At 34.7% G+C, this 16,411-nt stretch overlaps 1 protein-coding gene and 1 long non-coding RNA gene across 7 annotated transcripts in view; one reads left to right on the forward strand and one right to left on the reverse strand.

The window, feature by feature from the left end:
• Nucleotides 1–16,411, forward strand: part of Gabra3 (gamma-aminobutyric acid type A receptor subunit alpha3) — a 213,235-nt gene that overhangs the window by 179,918 nt on the left and 16,906 nt on the right. For all 6 annotated transcript variants that reach the window (XM_040286804.2, XM_040286798.2, XM_021735402.3 and 3 more), the window contains 2 exons: nt 6,265–6,408; nt 15,162–15,314. In XM_040286804.2, the coding sequence (XP_040142738.1) occupies nt 6,265–6,408; nt 15,162–15,314 (297 nt within the window). The remainder of the gene's footprint in view (nt 1–6,264; nt 6,409–15,161; nt 15,315–16,411) is intronic.
• The window catches only part of LOC144371665 (uncharacterized), a 181,876-nt gene that overhangs the window by 149,508 nt on the left and 15,957 nt on the right, over nt 1–16,411 (reverse strand). The window lies entirely within an intron of this gene.

The following is a 16,411-nucleotide window of genomic DNA, read 5'->3' on the forward strand; positions in this document are numbered from 1 at the left end:
CCTCTACTCTTTACTGATCTTTCTGCTATTTATATATGTTTGTTTTTAAATTAATACCTTGTGAATATATATGAACATGAGATTCACTGTGGTATATTCATATATGTATATAGGAAAGCTGGGTCAGATTCATTCCACTGTTCTGCCCTTATCCCATCGCTCCTCCCTCCCCCTCAATCCCCTTTCTCTACTCCATCTTCATGGGTCACCTTCTTTTTCTTTATTTTCTTCTTTTGTTCTAGATTCTGCATATGAGAAAGTATATGACTCTTTAATTTCTGATTCTGTCTTATTTCACTTAGAATTATTTTCTCCATTTCCATCCATTTACCAGCAAATGTCATAGTTTCATTATTCTTTATGACTGAGTAATACCATATTTTCCTTATCCATTCATCTAACAGGTACCAAGATAGGCTCTATAGGTTGGCAATTGTGAATTGTGCTGCTATAAACATTGATGTGGCTGCATTCCTATAGTATATTGATTTTAGATCTTCTGGATGTATACTGAGGAATGGAATAGCTGAGTCATAATTGTGGTTCTCTTCCTAAATTTTGAGGAATCTCCATACTGCTTTATAGAGTGGTTGCACTAATTTGTAGTCCCATCAACAATGTATGAATGTACCTTTTCCCCCACATCCTCACCAACATTTATTAGTAGTAGTATAGAACCAAACTTTTTAATTTTTTTAATGATCATTATTGACATGCACGTTGTTAAATAAGAAATAGCAAGTTTTTAAGTGTTTAAAAGAGCCTGGTAGTATATGGAGGAAACTCAGAAGTATAACTAAGAAGAAAAAATAAAAATAAATAAATAGGGCTGGAGTTGTGGCTCAGTGGTAGAGCACTTGCTTAGCACATGTGAGGCACTGGGTTCCATCCTCAGCACCACATAAAGAAAAATATAAATAAACAAAATAAAGGTATTGTATTCATCTACAACTAAAAATATAAAAATAAATAAATAAATAGAAGTTGGAATATGTGAGAGATCCTCTTTGATTAGTATTTCAATAACCACCTTTGGACCTAGTAAGTTAAATAGAATTACCAGAGTTGCAAGTCTTAAATATCAGTTTAAGGATTTATTTTACTTCCCAAACTTGTTATTTATTGTAAGAACATTCTCTTGGTTTGTATACAGTATACTATTTATGTGTGTGAATATATATATATATATATATATATACATACTTATATATATACTTATACTATATATAATGTGTAAGTATATAGTACACTATGTTTATGGTTTTATTTATATTTAATTTTCAAGAATGATATACTGTCAGCAACATATAGGTATACTAGCACACACTTATTAAGCCAAGTCAACTGATAAGATTGTGACAACTTAAGTACAATGTACTCCTGTCCTTTGTTCTGTTGTTTTTTGGTTAAGATTGCCCTTTTCCATCTCCTAAAAGTGACCTCATCTTGTGAGTATCATCTATTTTATGAATACTTCTTTAACATTCAACTTTGAGCAGGAACAATAGTGCTTATTTCTGGTTTCACTTAACACTTGCTTTTGTTTCACTAGTGCACACATTTCTTATGCTCAAACTTCCACTGTAACTGTTGTACACTTTCCCCTTCAATGGATTGTGGGCTCCTTAATTGTGGTTACTGTGCCTTTTTATTCTTTGTTTACCAGTATAGGGTCAGGCTTCAAGTAGAGATTCAATCAAGTATCTTTCAATTTGTTCTCATTTTTGTCCTTCTCCCATCCCCTTTCTTTGTTCCATCTTTTAATTTTTTTTTTAATTTTTGGTGCTGGAATGGAACCCAAGACTTTGTGCACTCTAAGCATGTGTTTTACCATTGAACTACACCATCAGCTCTCAACTTTTTTTTTTAATTTTTTCCCTTTACTTCTCTCCCTTCGTTAGTTCATGCCTTTCCTGCTTTGATCTCCATATTATGAAAAGATAATATTTTTTATCTACAAAATGATTGTTTCCATATATTATTGACAAAGAAATTGATATTTTTTTCTGCATAAAGCAATTTGCCATTCTGGGCCCGGTGAAGCTTCTGAGACACTGTTAGATGCACAATATAATTTCACATCTGAAGTAGGGCCTGCTAGGATTTTGAGGGTTAGCATTCAGGAATATCTGCTCCAGGTACTCAGCCTCAGTTAGAAATCCAGTAAGAATTTTTATTTTTCTTAAGAGTGAGAAAAAATCTTCCTTCACTTATCCTTTCCTTGAACAAACCTGCTGTAGTTTTCACATTGTCAAAAGTTGTGTAGCCAGGTACGGTGTTGCATGACTATAATCCCAGCTGCTCAGGAGACTGAGGCAGGAGTATAGAAAGTTTAAAACCAGCCTCAGCAAGTTAGCAAGGCCTAAACACCTTAGTGAGACCCTGACTCTAAATAAAATATAAAAAGGGCTAGGGAGGTGGCTCAATGGTTGCCCAGGGTTCAATCCCTAGAACCAACCAACTAACTAACAAAATCTTGGGTAGATTAGTTGGAAGACTGTATTGCTCTTTAAATAGAGAGTGTTGCAACCACCAGAATAGCAAAGATAAGAAGATATATACAGCTGGTTCTTTGCTTAGGGGTACAGGGCACTCCAGCATAGGTACAAGATGAAAGGCACTAGGAAAAAAATTAGAAGACAACATCTTGTGAGATCACATTTCACTAATAGCACTGTGACAATCTCACATGATATCAGAAAATATTTTAGGCAATGGTATGGAAACATTCCTGAGATTTTCCTTTCTTCTTCATGATAATGGTTTAAAGAGCTACAATTCCAGGTGGGAGTCCTAGATACACAATGGGCCTCAAAGGATTCTTTGTTTTCAAGGTTGAATCAAAAGAGATTATAGCCACATATAGGAGGAAGTCTCTTGGCCAGATGTTACAAATTGGGACTGCATCTATAATGTGTTTGATCTAAATATGTGTTAATTACTTTTAAAATTATTTGCCAAGATTTGAAATTTAAGATATTATCTCATAAAATTCCAGATATGTTTATGATTTCATGAAATCAGAGTATCTGACAACACTGGGCTTAAATCTTATATGGCTGCAATTGACTAAGGCTGGTTAGTCCTGTCCTTTGTAGATGTGCATATGCTTGCCCAGGACACATGATTCTGACCATCACTTTTTCCTTCTCCCTGCAAACAGGCTCCAATATCAGTTGCTATTAATCAACTTATTTGCATTCTCATTTTGCTTATAATTAAAATCTACTAGTGAATTTAAGACGAAATAGTTCTTGTATCTATACTTATCATTTAAAAAATAAGACACAGACTGAGGTGGCTATGTTTCAAAACAGATGGGAGAGTTTGCATTTCCTTATAGGAATGAAAAATATTTCTACATCTTTACTGTGCATACAAAGTATACTTTTGCTGAAGGGATAAAACTTCAAATATTATAATTATTCCATCCATTATAGAAAACTACAGTTGATATACAGAAATCACCCCTTATCTAATCTAGTGGGATATGTTCCAAGACTTCCAATCCTTGAATCCATGGATAGTACCAAACTCTATCTAGGTATAGAATTTTTCCTATACATACATATATATGATAAAGTTTGATTTATAAGTGTGGCATGGTAACAGGTTAGCAATAATAAAGAATAATAAAGTAGACAATTCTGTCAATATACTTACTGAATAAAGATTATATAAATATGCTTTTTTGAGGCTGGGATTGTGGCTCAGTGGCAGAGCGCTTGCCTAGCATGTGTGAAGCCCTGGCCTTGATCCTCAGCACCACATAAAAATAAATAAATAAAATAAAGTTATTGTGTCCAACTACAACTAAAAAATAAATATAAAAATGTGTTTTCTGTCTCTCAAAATGTCTTATTGTACTGTACTCATCCTTCTCCTTCTTGTGATGATGTGAAATGATGCAATGCCTACATGATGAGATGATGTGAGGTGAGTGTTAGGCTACTATATAAGGGTTATTTAAGCACAAGTACTGCAATATCACAATAGTTGATTCAATAATCAAAATGGTTACCAAGTGACTAATGGGCAGGTAGCATTCACAGCCTGTATACAACTGACAAAGGGATGATTCATGCCCCAGGCAGAAAGAAGTGGAATAGCATGAGATTTCATTATGTTATTCAGAACACCAAGTAGGTTAAAACTTATACATTGTTTATTTCTGTGATTTTCCTTCAATATTTTTGGACTGCATTAATTTAAGGTAACTGAAACCTTGGAAAGCAAAAGCACAGGTGGGGGTGGGGAACTACTGCATAGAAAAGATGTACAATAAAAATATTAATTTAAAGAACAGACTGAAAGTTCAACAAGTTTTGTATTTGAATGTATACCCTAGGTGTTGCTGCTGGGAAATGCAGTCATGTCATCAGCAATAAGTTTTCTCAGGCATCAAAATATTTTACAGATGAAAAAATTATAAAAATATCTCTATAGCACAACAGAAATTATGTATAAAAGTAGGAGTATTGTTGGTGCATTGAAGAAATGACTGAGGCCATATATAGGGCAAGTTATTTTGAAAAGTTAAATTTCTTGTGACATTTTATTTTCAGCTTATGACAGCAAAGATATAAAAAATGCCATAGAATTATACACATTTTTCATGATGTCAATGAGAATTTTAAAGTGAATGAAGAAGTTTTTGCATGGTATTCTTTTAAGCAAATCAGTAAAAGGTTTTCTTAGCTATATTGAAAAAGCTCCTAAAAAGTATAATGTACATGCAAACCCATGTTTATAGCAGCACAATTTACAATAGCCAAACTATGGAACCAGCCTAGGTGTCCATCAATGATGAATGTGTAAAGAAAATGTGGTATATATCCACAATGGGGTTTTATTCAGCTATACAAAAGAATGAAATTATGGCATTTGCAGGAAAATGCATGGAACAGGGCCATTATGTTAAGTGGAATGATTCAAACTCAGAAAGTTAAGGATTGTATGTTTTATCTCATATACAGAGACTAGAGAGGAAGAAATAAAACAAAAATGGGGTAGATCTCCTAAAAATCAAAGGGAGATCAGTGGAGAAAAGGGGAAAAGGGGTGGGAGGTAAGGAGGTGGGGGAGGAATGCTGTGGAATGATATTGGCCAAATTATATTGTTATATTTGTGCATGTACAAATATTTAAAAACAAATCCCATCAATATATACAACAATACTGCACCAATTAAAAATGGGAGGAAAAAAGCCTAAGTAAAAAAAAAGTATAATATAAACAGATCGTAGACTTGTTATGAAATATGCATCCAGCGTTGCCAAGTTTTTCAGGGACCCAGAATTTACATTTGTTCACTGTTAGATTCACACCTGATTTGTGGCAAAATATTCCAATAGACCACGTTATGAACATAGCAGTTGCCACCAGGAGCTGAAAACACTTCCGTTCACTAACTTGAACAACATAGCTTAAAGCTTGTAGGAAAAAGGTGAACAGTGTGAATAGTTTCCATTTATGAACCTAAGTGCCTGAGATAGGCAGGGCAAAGAAATTCACTGAGCAAAAAGGTCAATTGTGTCTGGAAAGGAATCAACTCATTCCTTTAAGATACTGACATTTCCCTTACCTACACCCCTTTTAAGGTTAATATGTATAAAATCTGTAGTTGACATTGGAATTCCAGATAAAACATTAACACCCTCATGAAGAAGAAAAGATTTCAGTTTTCTGATTTGCACATCAAAATGGTAATAAATAAGTTATGAAAGAAAATTGTGATCATTAATTCTTGGTATTTCAAGTTTGGATTTTTATTTTTAATCTAAAATATCAGTAGTATGATTTTTTTTGCTTCATCTCATATTATCACCCATAGTGAATAAAAGAAAACTTTATTACTTTTCTGGCAATGTATTTTTCTTAGAACTAGTGTGATTCACTCATTCAAAGTAGCTTTTCTGGCTCCCATAGACATTTGAGTTTGTGATGTCTGCATGAGATAACATTATAGTCATTCCTCTCCCTGTCCCTACATTCTACCCTAAAAGAGAAGGAGACTGGTTATCAGTCTAGAAGTCTGTGAGTCATTGAAGGAAGAGACTATTTTGGGTTCATTACTATGAATATGGCATGCACTGTAGTAATCATTCAATGAGTGTTGGGTGGATGGATGAATTCAGTTAAGGACAGAACACATACCCAGAATTCTTTGGGGGTACAAGATATATTTAAATCTCATACAATATCAGTATCATAAATAACCATTTTCCTTTCCCTTCAACTTCACCTTGACTCTTCTCTGTCTTAGATGCCTATACAACAGCTGAAGTGGTTTATTCTTGGACTCTTGGGAAGAACAAATCTGTGGAAGTGGCACAGGATGGTTCTCGCTTGAATCAGTATGACCTATTGGGCCATGTTGTTGGGACAGAGATAATTCGGTCAAGTACAGGTATTTACTTATTTTATTTAACAAACATTTGCATAACATATATCACATGCCAAACACTGTTCTAAGTGCTTATAATATTTATTCTTCAAAACAATGTCATGACAAAGGAAACTGAGACATAAAAAACTTCAGTGATTTGCCCCATGACAGAGCTGTGTAATAGTAGAGCCCAAATCTAAACCCAGGCAGATTGACTCTTCATTCTGTCTTTTTAAAATATTTTTTCAGTTGCAAGTAGACACAATCCATTTTATTTATTTATTTATTTATTTATTTTTATATGGTGCTGAGGATTGAACCCAGGGCTGCACACGTGCTAAGCAAGTGCTCTACCACTGAGCTGCAACCCAACCTCTCTCAAATTCCTCTTAACCATAGTGTCCTGCTGCTTTTGTGGGGGGGGGGTCAAGGGAGTATGGTAGAAGAGACAACAAACAAAGTGTTGGGAAAGCTGAGGTAGTGAGTTAATAACCCCAGTACAGGTCAGGCACATAGCTAGGAGGTCCAGGGAGTAGCCATGGAATTATTTTTTATTTCACCCACTTCAAAAAAAATGTTATTTGCAAAATCTACCAGATTGTTTTTTGTTTTTTGTGGTTATTTTTTGGAGAGAGAGAGAGAGAGAGAGAGAGAGAGAGAGAGAGAGAGAGAGAGAGAGAGAGAGAACTTTTTTAATATTTATTTTTTAGTTTTCGGCGGACACAACATCTTTGTTTGTATGTGGTGCTGAGGACCGAACCCGGGCCGCATGCATGCCAGGCGAGCGCGCTACCGCTTGAGCCACATTCCCAGCCCCTACCAGATCTTTTTAATAGCTAGTTTTTGCATTTTAACAAATGGAACTGGAGACTTGTTCTGTAGTCTTAAGATTTTCCCATTTGTAAACTGGCCTGTTCTAGTGTCCCAAGGAAGGAAATACCATGAAATTCCAATTAATATTAAAGTGTTTGGCAAAATGGAATATATTCTGAAACCCAATTATCACATAATATTTTTGCTGTGAAAAGATGGGAGCTTTCAACATTAATTTTTCAAGCAGCACTTGTCTCTGTGAATCCCCAGTTAGAAAAAAAGTAGTGTATTTTGTACTTTTGTTTCATTATCTGACCATAAGCTGTGATCTCATGATGTCATAGCATGTCATGTTCTCTGCTCTCCATTTTCCCTCAACCCCAGGGCCAGGGCAGGGTACCTAAAAAAGGTGCCATTTCAAATGTATTTGAGAGACAAAATGGATTTAGAAATCTAGAAGTAGGTGTGGGAAAGGCTATTCTTTCCCACAAAGGCTAGAGGTAAGAGAAACCATGTTGTAATGTGGCACAGCACAGCACAAAACAGCTGGGTGCAGCACAGCCAGCAAGGCCTTTAGTGAGGGCCTGCCCAGGGCTGCTGATATTTCCACCCCCAGGCAGAATACTTCATCCATCAATCCACTCTCCTTACTTCCCAGTCCCTCCTCTGCACTGCCCAACTGGCATCAACTTTTAAGATCAGTTGTTTGCTATCCACACAGCCTCAGATGCCATTTCATTTATTAAAACCACTGTTCCACCTTTATCACATGGACAGTACACATTCATGATAGGAAAATTAAAATTAAAACTACATAGAGGAGCCAATATTGGAAACTAAAATACAGTCAACCCTCCATGTCTCTGGGGTTTATATCTGCTATACTGAATCAAGTATAGATAAAAAATATTTGAAAAAAAATTATATCTGCCCTGAACATGTACAGACATTTTACTTGTCATTATTTGCTAAAAAATACAGGATAAGAATTATAAATATAGCATTTACATTATATCAGATATAAGGAAGCTAGAAATGAGGTAAAGCACAGGGGAAGACATGCACAGGTTCTATGCAAATAATGTGCAGTTTTATATGAGGGACTTGAGCAGTCAGGGATATAGAGGTATAACTGCACTCTTTAATTCCACTTTCTAGGAAAAAGTCTTCTTAGAAGATTTTTGTATGTTAACTGGTTATTATACATTTTGATATTTAAGAACATTCTCTTTGTATTTTTCACAAATATGCTTTATGTAAGTGGATCCATACCCTTTATACTGTTTTATATGCTGCTTTTAAATTAGTTTTATATTTTAAACATGTTTTCATGTTAGTAGATGTAATGGCCCAAATATACACAAAATTTAGTAACAGTATATTGACAATTAGAATGAACACGTGTTCTTTATTACCAGTTTTGGTTATTTCAAATAAAAAATAAAATGCTCTCTTACAAGGCTGGAGAATTCTTGATAATGATGTGATATGTGTTGTTGTCAATGGGAAGTGTAGTGTTTCAGTTTGAAAATTAGCAAAATAACATCTTCACTGTTAGTGGCCTTATGTATACAGATCATAATCTAACCAATTATCTACTATTATGCTCTGTGTTTTAATGCTCTGAATAATACTCAAAGACCCTCTTTTTCCATATATAATTTTGCTCCTCTGTAATTCTCTTCCTAGCATATAGACAGAAAATTGAGATTGCTACTTCAGAAAGTAGACACTTTTTTTAAAATTTAATACATATTGACAAACTCTGACTCTGAAAGGTTAAACAATTCATACTCTCATTATCAGTGTATGAGCATGCTGCTTTCCCCTTACCTTGGCAACATGGATATTATGGATTGAATTATGTCCCTCCAAAATATATGTTGAAATTTTAACCCCAATACCTCAAAATGTGACCTTATTTGGAAACAGCGTCATTGCAAACGTAACTGGTTAGAATGAGATCATTCTGCAATAAGGTGGCTTTCTAATCCAATATGACTGGAGTCCTTATGAAAATGGGAAATCTGGACACAGAAACACACAAAACACTACGTAAACACAAAGGCAGTAATAGGGTGGATGTTTTTCCAAGTGGAGAAATGCTAAACATTGCTAGCAAACAACAAAACTAGCAAGAACCAAGTAAGGATTCCCCTATGGGTTTTAGATGGATCCTGTCACTGCTGACACCTTGATTTCAGATTTTTTTAAACTCGTGAACATAGTGGTGAAATCGATAATGATAAAATTTTGAGCATATTATATGTTCCAGGCACTGCCCTGAGGACAGTATTTTCACTCATTTTTACCTTTAACAACACTCTGAGGTGGCAGTATTATTATTCCATGTTGAAAGATGATGATATCATAGCTCTAATTAAATGTTTTAACAACTTATGCTTTACTTTTAGTGGCTCCTTTCATAGTTATAAATAGTGTGCTATTCCTTAACTTTATCCCTTTAGACATTAAACATAGATTCCCTACTCTGAAGTACGCAAGTTCATAACTCACTTCAATTACTCCTTACCATTCCTCTCCTGCACCAGTTTCATTCTAAGTCTTGGTAGCTGGATATAAGAGTCACCTATACTTCCTATTCTATCAAAGTTTCTGTTGTTTCCTCATCTCTTTCTTGTTTCCTACATGTACCAACTAAATTTTGCTTTCACTGTCAAAACATATTAAAATATACATTTAGTTCTTGTGGTAGACAGAATAATGACCCTCCAAAAATGTACACATCCCCATTCCAGAACCTGTGAACATATAAATTTATAAGGCAAGGGATATTAAGATTGCAGATGGAATTAAAATTTCTTATCAATTGCTTTTGAAATAAAGAGTATCCTAGATTATCTAGGTAGGTCCAATACAATCACAAAAGGTCCTTATCAAGAGGAGACAGAAAGACGAGAGTCAGAGAGCAAATGACTTAGAAGATACTTTGCTGCAGGCTTTAAAGATGAAAAATGGGGCCACAAGCAAGGAAAGGGTAGCCTCTTCCCTAAAACCACCAGGAACGAATGCAGCTCCACCAGCAGTGTATAAAAACAGCATTAATATATACAATTTATATATAGTATGTGTCATTTAAAAATTTTAATTAAAAACTTTATCACAGAATCCCATTTTAGACTTCTGATCTTCAGAGATATAAGAACATAAATTTGTTGAAATACCAATGAGAAACTAATACAGTTCTATACCCATAATTAATCATTTTACACTTACTCTATAGATTAATTTTAAAATTTGAAAACCAGCAAGGGGACTTTGTATCAGTATGACTGTAAACATTGTCTTTTGGGGGAATTGCATTTCTTTCTTTGGAGCCTATCATCCACTTTAATTTTCCTATTTCTCTATAGTTTCTTTTGGCTAGGAGAATAAATATTTTATATATTCATTGTGAATGTGGAGGTAGGGCAGATTAACTCTTCTATGTATAGACCTTCAGATAATGACCCTGTTTTTCACCTGTTTTTGAGACACTCTCCTAGTTGTTCCTACAGTCTTGAGGCCTGCATCCTCTCTGGTACTGCCAGCCAGCCTCTCCAGTTGGCAGCGCCCCATCTGTTTCCCATCCACACCCAGGACTGCTTGTCTGCTGGTTTCCTCCATGGGCACTTTCTGCATTCAAAGTTTTGTTAAGCTCTTTCACTTCCTGTTGTTATCTTTCTCATGGGATTGTACTGTTTTACTGTCTTTGCTGTTGTTTAATGGAATCTTAAGAAGAAGAGGAGTAAACATAAATGTGTGTGCTCAGTATGGTATTATGAACAGAAAACTCTAGTTTTTTTAACCTATATTTTTAGTACTTTGTTTCCATTTTTAAAAAATTTACAGAGCAAAAACATTTGGAATTCCTTTTGGTTTACACTAAGGTAAATTACCCTCAAGCAAATTATCTCATTTTTCATCAGTGATTTCAGATGCTGGATTTAAAGCTGGGTGCAGTAGTGCATCCCTGTAATCCCAAAGCTCAGGAGGCTAAGGCAGGAGGATCCTGAGTTTGAGGCGAGCTTCAGCAACTTAGTGAAGCCCTGAACAATTTAGTGAGACCCTGTCTCAAAGTAAAAGAACTGGAGATATAGCTCAGTAGTAGAGTACTCCTAGGTTCTATCCCTACACCAAAAATGACAATGGATTTATCATGTACTAAATCTACATACATGCACATGTATGCACAAATACACGTATGTACATATAGGTCCATGTCTGGATTTTTCCATCCCTCCTCCTCCTCCTCCTCCTCCTCCTCCTCCTCCTCCTCTTCTTCCTCTTCTTCTTCCTCCTCTTCCTCTTCCTTCTCCTCCTTCTCTGAGAAATAATTCCAGATTGTAGTATACTATGCAAGCACTCTACTGCTTAGTTACACTCCCAGCCCATATTTAATCTTCTTTTCATTGCTGTCTATTCTGTCTCTGTATTGCATTATTTTAATTCATATAGATAAATGCTTTTAAATTAGTGTGTGCATATGTCTATACACATGTACAAACTATATATATATAATATTTCTAGGAATATGAATAAGGAACTATTAACCGTAATAACATAGAGGAAAAAGAATAAGATGGGTAGTTTAGGAACAAATATGGGTGGAAATCTTTGTTTTACTATAGGATCCATGTCAGTATTATTACTTTTCCATATATGAATATTATTTTCATTGTCACTACAAATTATGAACATTCCCTTCTGAATCCCAAATATGTTCCTCCATGTAAGGTCTAGCATATGAATGGGAGGCTCTGCCAAAGAAAAGTCCTACAGTATATAGATATTCTGTTTGGTATGACTGGTTTCTCTCTAAATGCTCAGTATGAAGTAGCTGTAAGAAGACTTTTTGTTCCAGAATCAAATATGTGTGAAATAAGTATATGAAATTTTTCAAAATCTGCCATTAGTTGTGGACAATATTCTCTATTTTCAGCATTAATTCTATTTTCCCTCATTTAGCAAATTATTGTATTAATTTTATAGAAGGATAGTTGTTTGGATACATGATGTTATTTTTCCATCTTTTCTAGAAATTTAATCATTTGTTAGAGTAATAGTTTGATTGTTATCATCTTGGTGTATGTCATCTCCAGATATGTAGCATGGGAGAGACTGAAAAATACACAAAGACGGATCAAAGAAATGGAAATAAAAAGAACACAAGGCAAGATAAAGACCAAGGAACAGAGATAGAAAGATGAAGAAATACCAAAAACAGATTTAAAAAATATATTCACTTAAGTTGTATAATGAGTTAATCCTCTTGTGTATTTTGCAACCTTAAAAATTAGTCAAATTGAGAATATGTTTCACACTGTACCTTAAAATATTTCACATTTAACACAGATGGAGCTTAATAGGCTGGAGTACAAAGGCAGGGGAGAAATTCCCCAAACCACTTATAAAGGGTCATCCTTCATAATAACAAATACAGAGAGAGGCAGCAATAGGGAAAAGGAAAGAGGGAATATGACAGTCCAATTCAGAAAGATGTATTCAGTTATGTAAATCATTAATTTACTCAACTATTCTGCATTTCTCATCCATAGATAATAACTAATTTGTGAATATATACGCATTATGTTTTATATGGTACCCTTGAGTATTTCACACACAACACAGATGGCATTTAATAAGCTTAATAAGCTGGGGCACAAGGGCAAAAACAGGATGAGTGAAGTGAGAAAAAAAATCTTCCAACTTGATTAATGCTTCAGTTCTCACTTTGGCAGAGAAAAAATGTGGAGAGAAACAAAATATCAGAGCTGTATTTTTAAAAACTGATTCAATTAACTGATACAATGGATTATTTTGCTAAATTTTCTAAAAGTTCATTTGTAATTTTCATCCATATAAAACTATCTTGTGTATGAATACCTGTGAATATGAAAAAGTGGCTTTTCACTGTCCTATTTACTGTTTCTGGACCCAGATAGTGTGCATTAAAAGGGAAGAGATGGAGAATCTCCCCAACCTGGTAAAAGATTTCAGTTCTCTATCTATCTAAGGAGACAGCATTACAGAGGGAAAGAAAATATACAAAAGGATAGTACTGCAGAAAAATATGTCAGAACACTCAAAACAAATTGTTAAAATTTAATAAGCCTTTGAGAAGTGCATTTGCTTTGCCTTTCAGATCCATGGAATGTAATTTATGAATAATACATTTTACATTTATGTATTAAATATTTCACATTAGGGCTGGGGTTGTGGCTTAATGGTAGAGCACTCACCTAGCATGTGCAAGACCCTGGGTTCAATCCTCAGCACCACATAAAAATAAATAAAGGTATTGTGCCCAACTACAACTAAAAAATAAATAAAATATTTTTAAAAATAAATATTTCACATTATCAGAAATATCATTAATAAGTCCAACTTTCAGGAAAAATAATTTTTCAATTCATTTTCAGTGGAAAAAGAGAGGGAAGAAAAAGAAAAAGGGAGACAGAAAGAGATGAGTAGATAGACACACACAGGACAAAGAGGTTGAAAAAGAAGCAGAGAGAAAGAAAAGGGTAGCTCCAAAATTATAATGAGGAAGACATGACATAGTTTTGTATGAGATCATTGCTAAATTAAAAATAAGCCTATGTGTATTTTTCATGTCCATGTAAACAAGCTAAGATGAGAATACACACACAAGATGGATTATATACTGAGGTTTGGATGACCAGATAGTGCTTCCTAGACGTAGGTAAAATGGAGTGGGTAGGGTAAGAAAGTGGGAAATTGCCTGAGTTGTGAATAATGCCACAATGAAATGTGGCTGGAGTAATAGAAGTGAAAATTATGAAACTCTGATAAGAGAGGTATTAGTGTGGTCAGATTTAAGGGGTCTTCTGGGCTAATTGGGGGAATTTGTCTTTTGTTCTTTGGGAGATGGTAAACAGAGTGTCTCTACTAGAAAAGGGATAGCATCTGAGTTTCTTTCTGGAGACTCAGTGATAATCTGTCCCATACCTCTTCCTACCTTCTACTGATGGACAGCAGCAATCTTTAGCTCTTCTTGACTTGTGGATGAACCACCCCCAATCTCTCCCTGTGTCTTTCTATGTATCTCCCTCTTCTTACTCTGGTATATCTGCAAAAGTCTTAATTTCAAATAAGGTATATTTTTTGGAAAGGCACAACTCAATCCATAACAAGTAAAACACTACTGACAAATCCAGAAAAGTGAGAACTAACTATTGCATTTTATCATGTAATAATTAGTACATGCCTTAGAAGGCTGTTGTTTGGCACATAATAAAAGTTCAATAAGTACTCACTGTTTTTTTTCCCACAGAGCAAAGTAAGTTTATTTTATTTCTATTTATCTACAGTGAATGAGAAATGCAATTTATAAAACATTTTAACATGGTTTAGAAAAAATTAAGTACATGGGAATAAATCTAAATAAGTAGAAATCTTTTTATCGGTTCTTTTTATTTATACATTATGGTGGAGTACATTTTGATGTAAACTTTGGGTGTGAAACACTGCTGATCAGCCCACACTCTGCTATGTAAACTTTTGGCTTCAACCAAATAAACCAATTAGAACATATGTCTCTTTTTACCTCAGTGTCTTGATCTATAAAATTAGAGTAAAATAGCACCTATGTCATAGGGTTGTTGCAAAGATTAAATATGTTAATAAAGTTAAAGTGCTAGGTGAGTGCCTGTCACAAAGCAAGCACTGTAGAAGAGATCATTGTTTCTTAATATTATTTAAGTGAGAACATGCATTTATTTAAGTGTATTGGTGCCAAAATTGCTCTGAGCAAGCAATATTGGCACACCAAAAACATACTATTTCATGATTATTAAAGAGCTCTGACTACATGCTTGGGAGGTGCTAGGATGTCTTGTCTTAAATATAATAAGGAACTTTGTGAACTGAATTAGGGCCCAACTTGCTTTAACAATGTTTATGTGACTACATACTGCCTAATTTTACTCTCTCTCCAGGAGAATATGTTGTCATGACAACCCATTTTCATCTCAAGCGAAAAATTGGCTACTTTGTAATCCAGACCTACTTGCCATGTATCATGACTGTGATTCTGTCACAAGTGTCTTTTTGGCTCAACAGAGAGTCTGTCCCTGCCCGCACAGTCTTTGGTAAGTGTTGCTTGTTGGAAAATGAGGAAGATACATTTGAAAAGACAACTATGGGTAGTCAGAGAAGAGATGAGAAAGGTTGAAGAACAATTCCTAGAGGTAACTAAGGAGCAAGCCCCACAATAGTAACTAAATCATCAGGTTCTAGGATTTCAGGCAACTGAATTCTTAAAAAGGATGTGGAATAAGAGGAGTGTTAAAGTAAGATTACTTAAATTCTGCCCTCCTCAGTCAGGATTGCCCCAGGAGTAAGGAAAGGAACTGAACCTTCAGTGGAAAAGGGAAGTATTCAGTGCAGACTGAAGAAAGTAAAGGGTAGGAAATCAAGCTGACAGCATAGAAGTAATTTGGGGCTTTTTAGAGAACCTTTTTTTTTTGGTGTGAGCATCTGACTATGCTGCTTTTACTTTAGCTTTTTTGAAAATATGAATTAGCTAATATTCAGTAAATGCTGCAAACAATTTGTAGAGTTCTTTAAAAATACCTATAATCAGAAAATCTACTCAGTATGAGTTTTCTGATGTCTAGGAAGAGATTTAAATATCATTAGCACTTTTTCCCCAGATACTTAAAGCATACAAAATATTCTCTGCCTGTTCCTCCTGCTGAAAGATTTTTAAGACATAAATATTAATTAATTCTTTTGGGCTACTAAACTACTTCCATGGCCCCACACAGAAATCATTACTACCAATATCCTGAAGCTCTACTATGTCATTAAATAAATAGTAAATGATGTTTCGGAAATTAGTAGCACTTCAGGTCATGTCTAGGAAGAAACAACAGTGGAGAAAGAGAAAGAGTTATCTTACAGAAAAAAGAAAAAAATTCGAAGGGTATGACTTCATGGAAGTCAACAGAGGCTGCATATTCAAACTATCTGTTGGGTATTGTGGTATACTTCATGTTAGTGATCTTGGAAAGAATAGTTCTAGTGAAATGGAGTTAGCAGAAGTTATGTGGGAGTGGGTTAAAGGTGCCCATTTTGGGAAATATAAAAAGTAGAGATCCTGAAAAATCCTGCTCTACAAATTCCTAAAAACACTAGATAAGAAAGCATTCTTTTAAGTTAACATCTAATGTCAAAAACATTAAAG

Source organism: Ictidomys tridecemlineatus, chromosome X, assembly GCF_052094955.1.
Source record: "Ictidomys tridecemlineatus isolate mIctTri1 chromosome X, mIctTri1.hap1, whole genome shotgun sequence".
NCBI lineage: Eukaryota > Metazoa > Chordata > Mammalia > Rodentia > Sciuridae > Ictidomys > Ictidomys tridecemlineatus.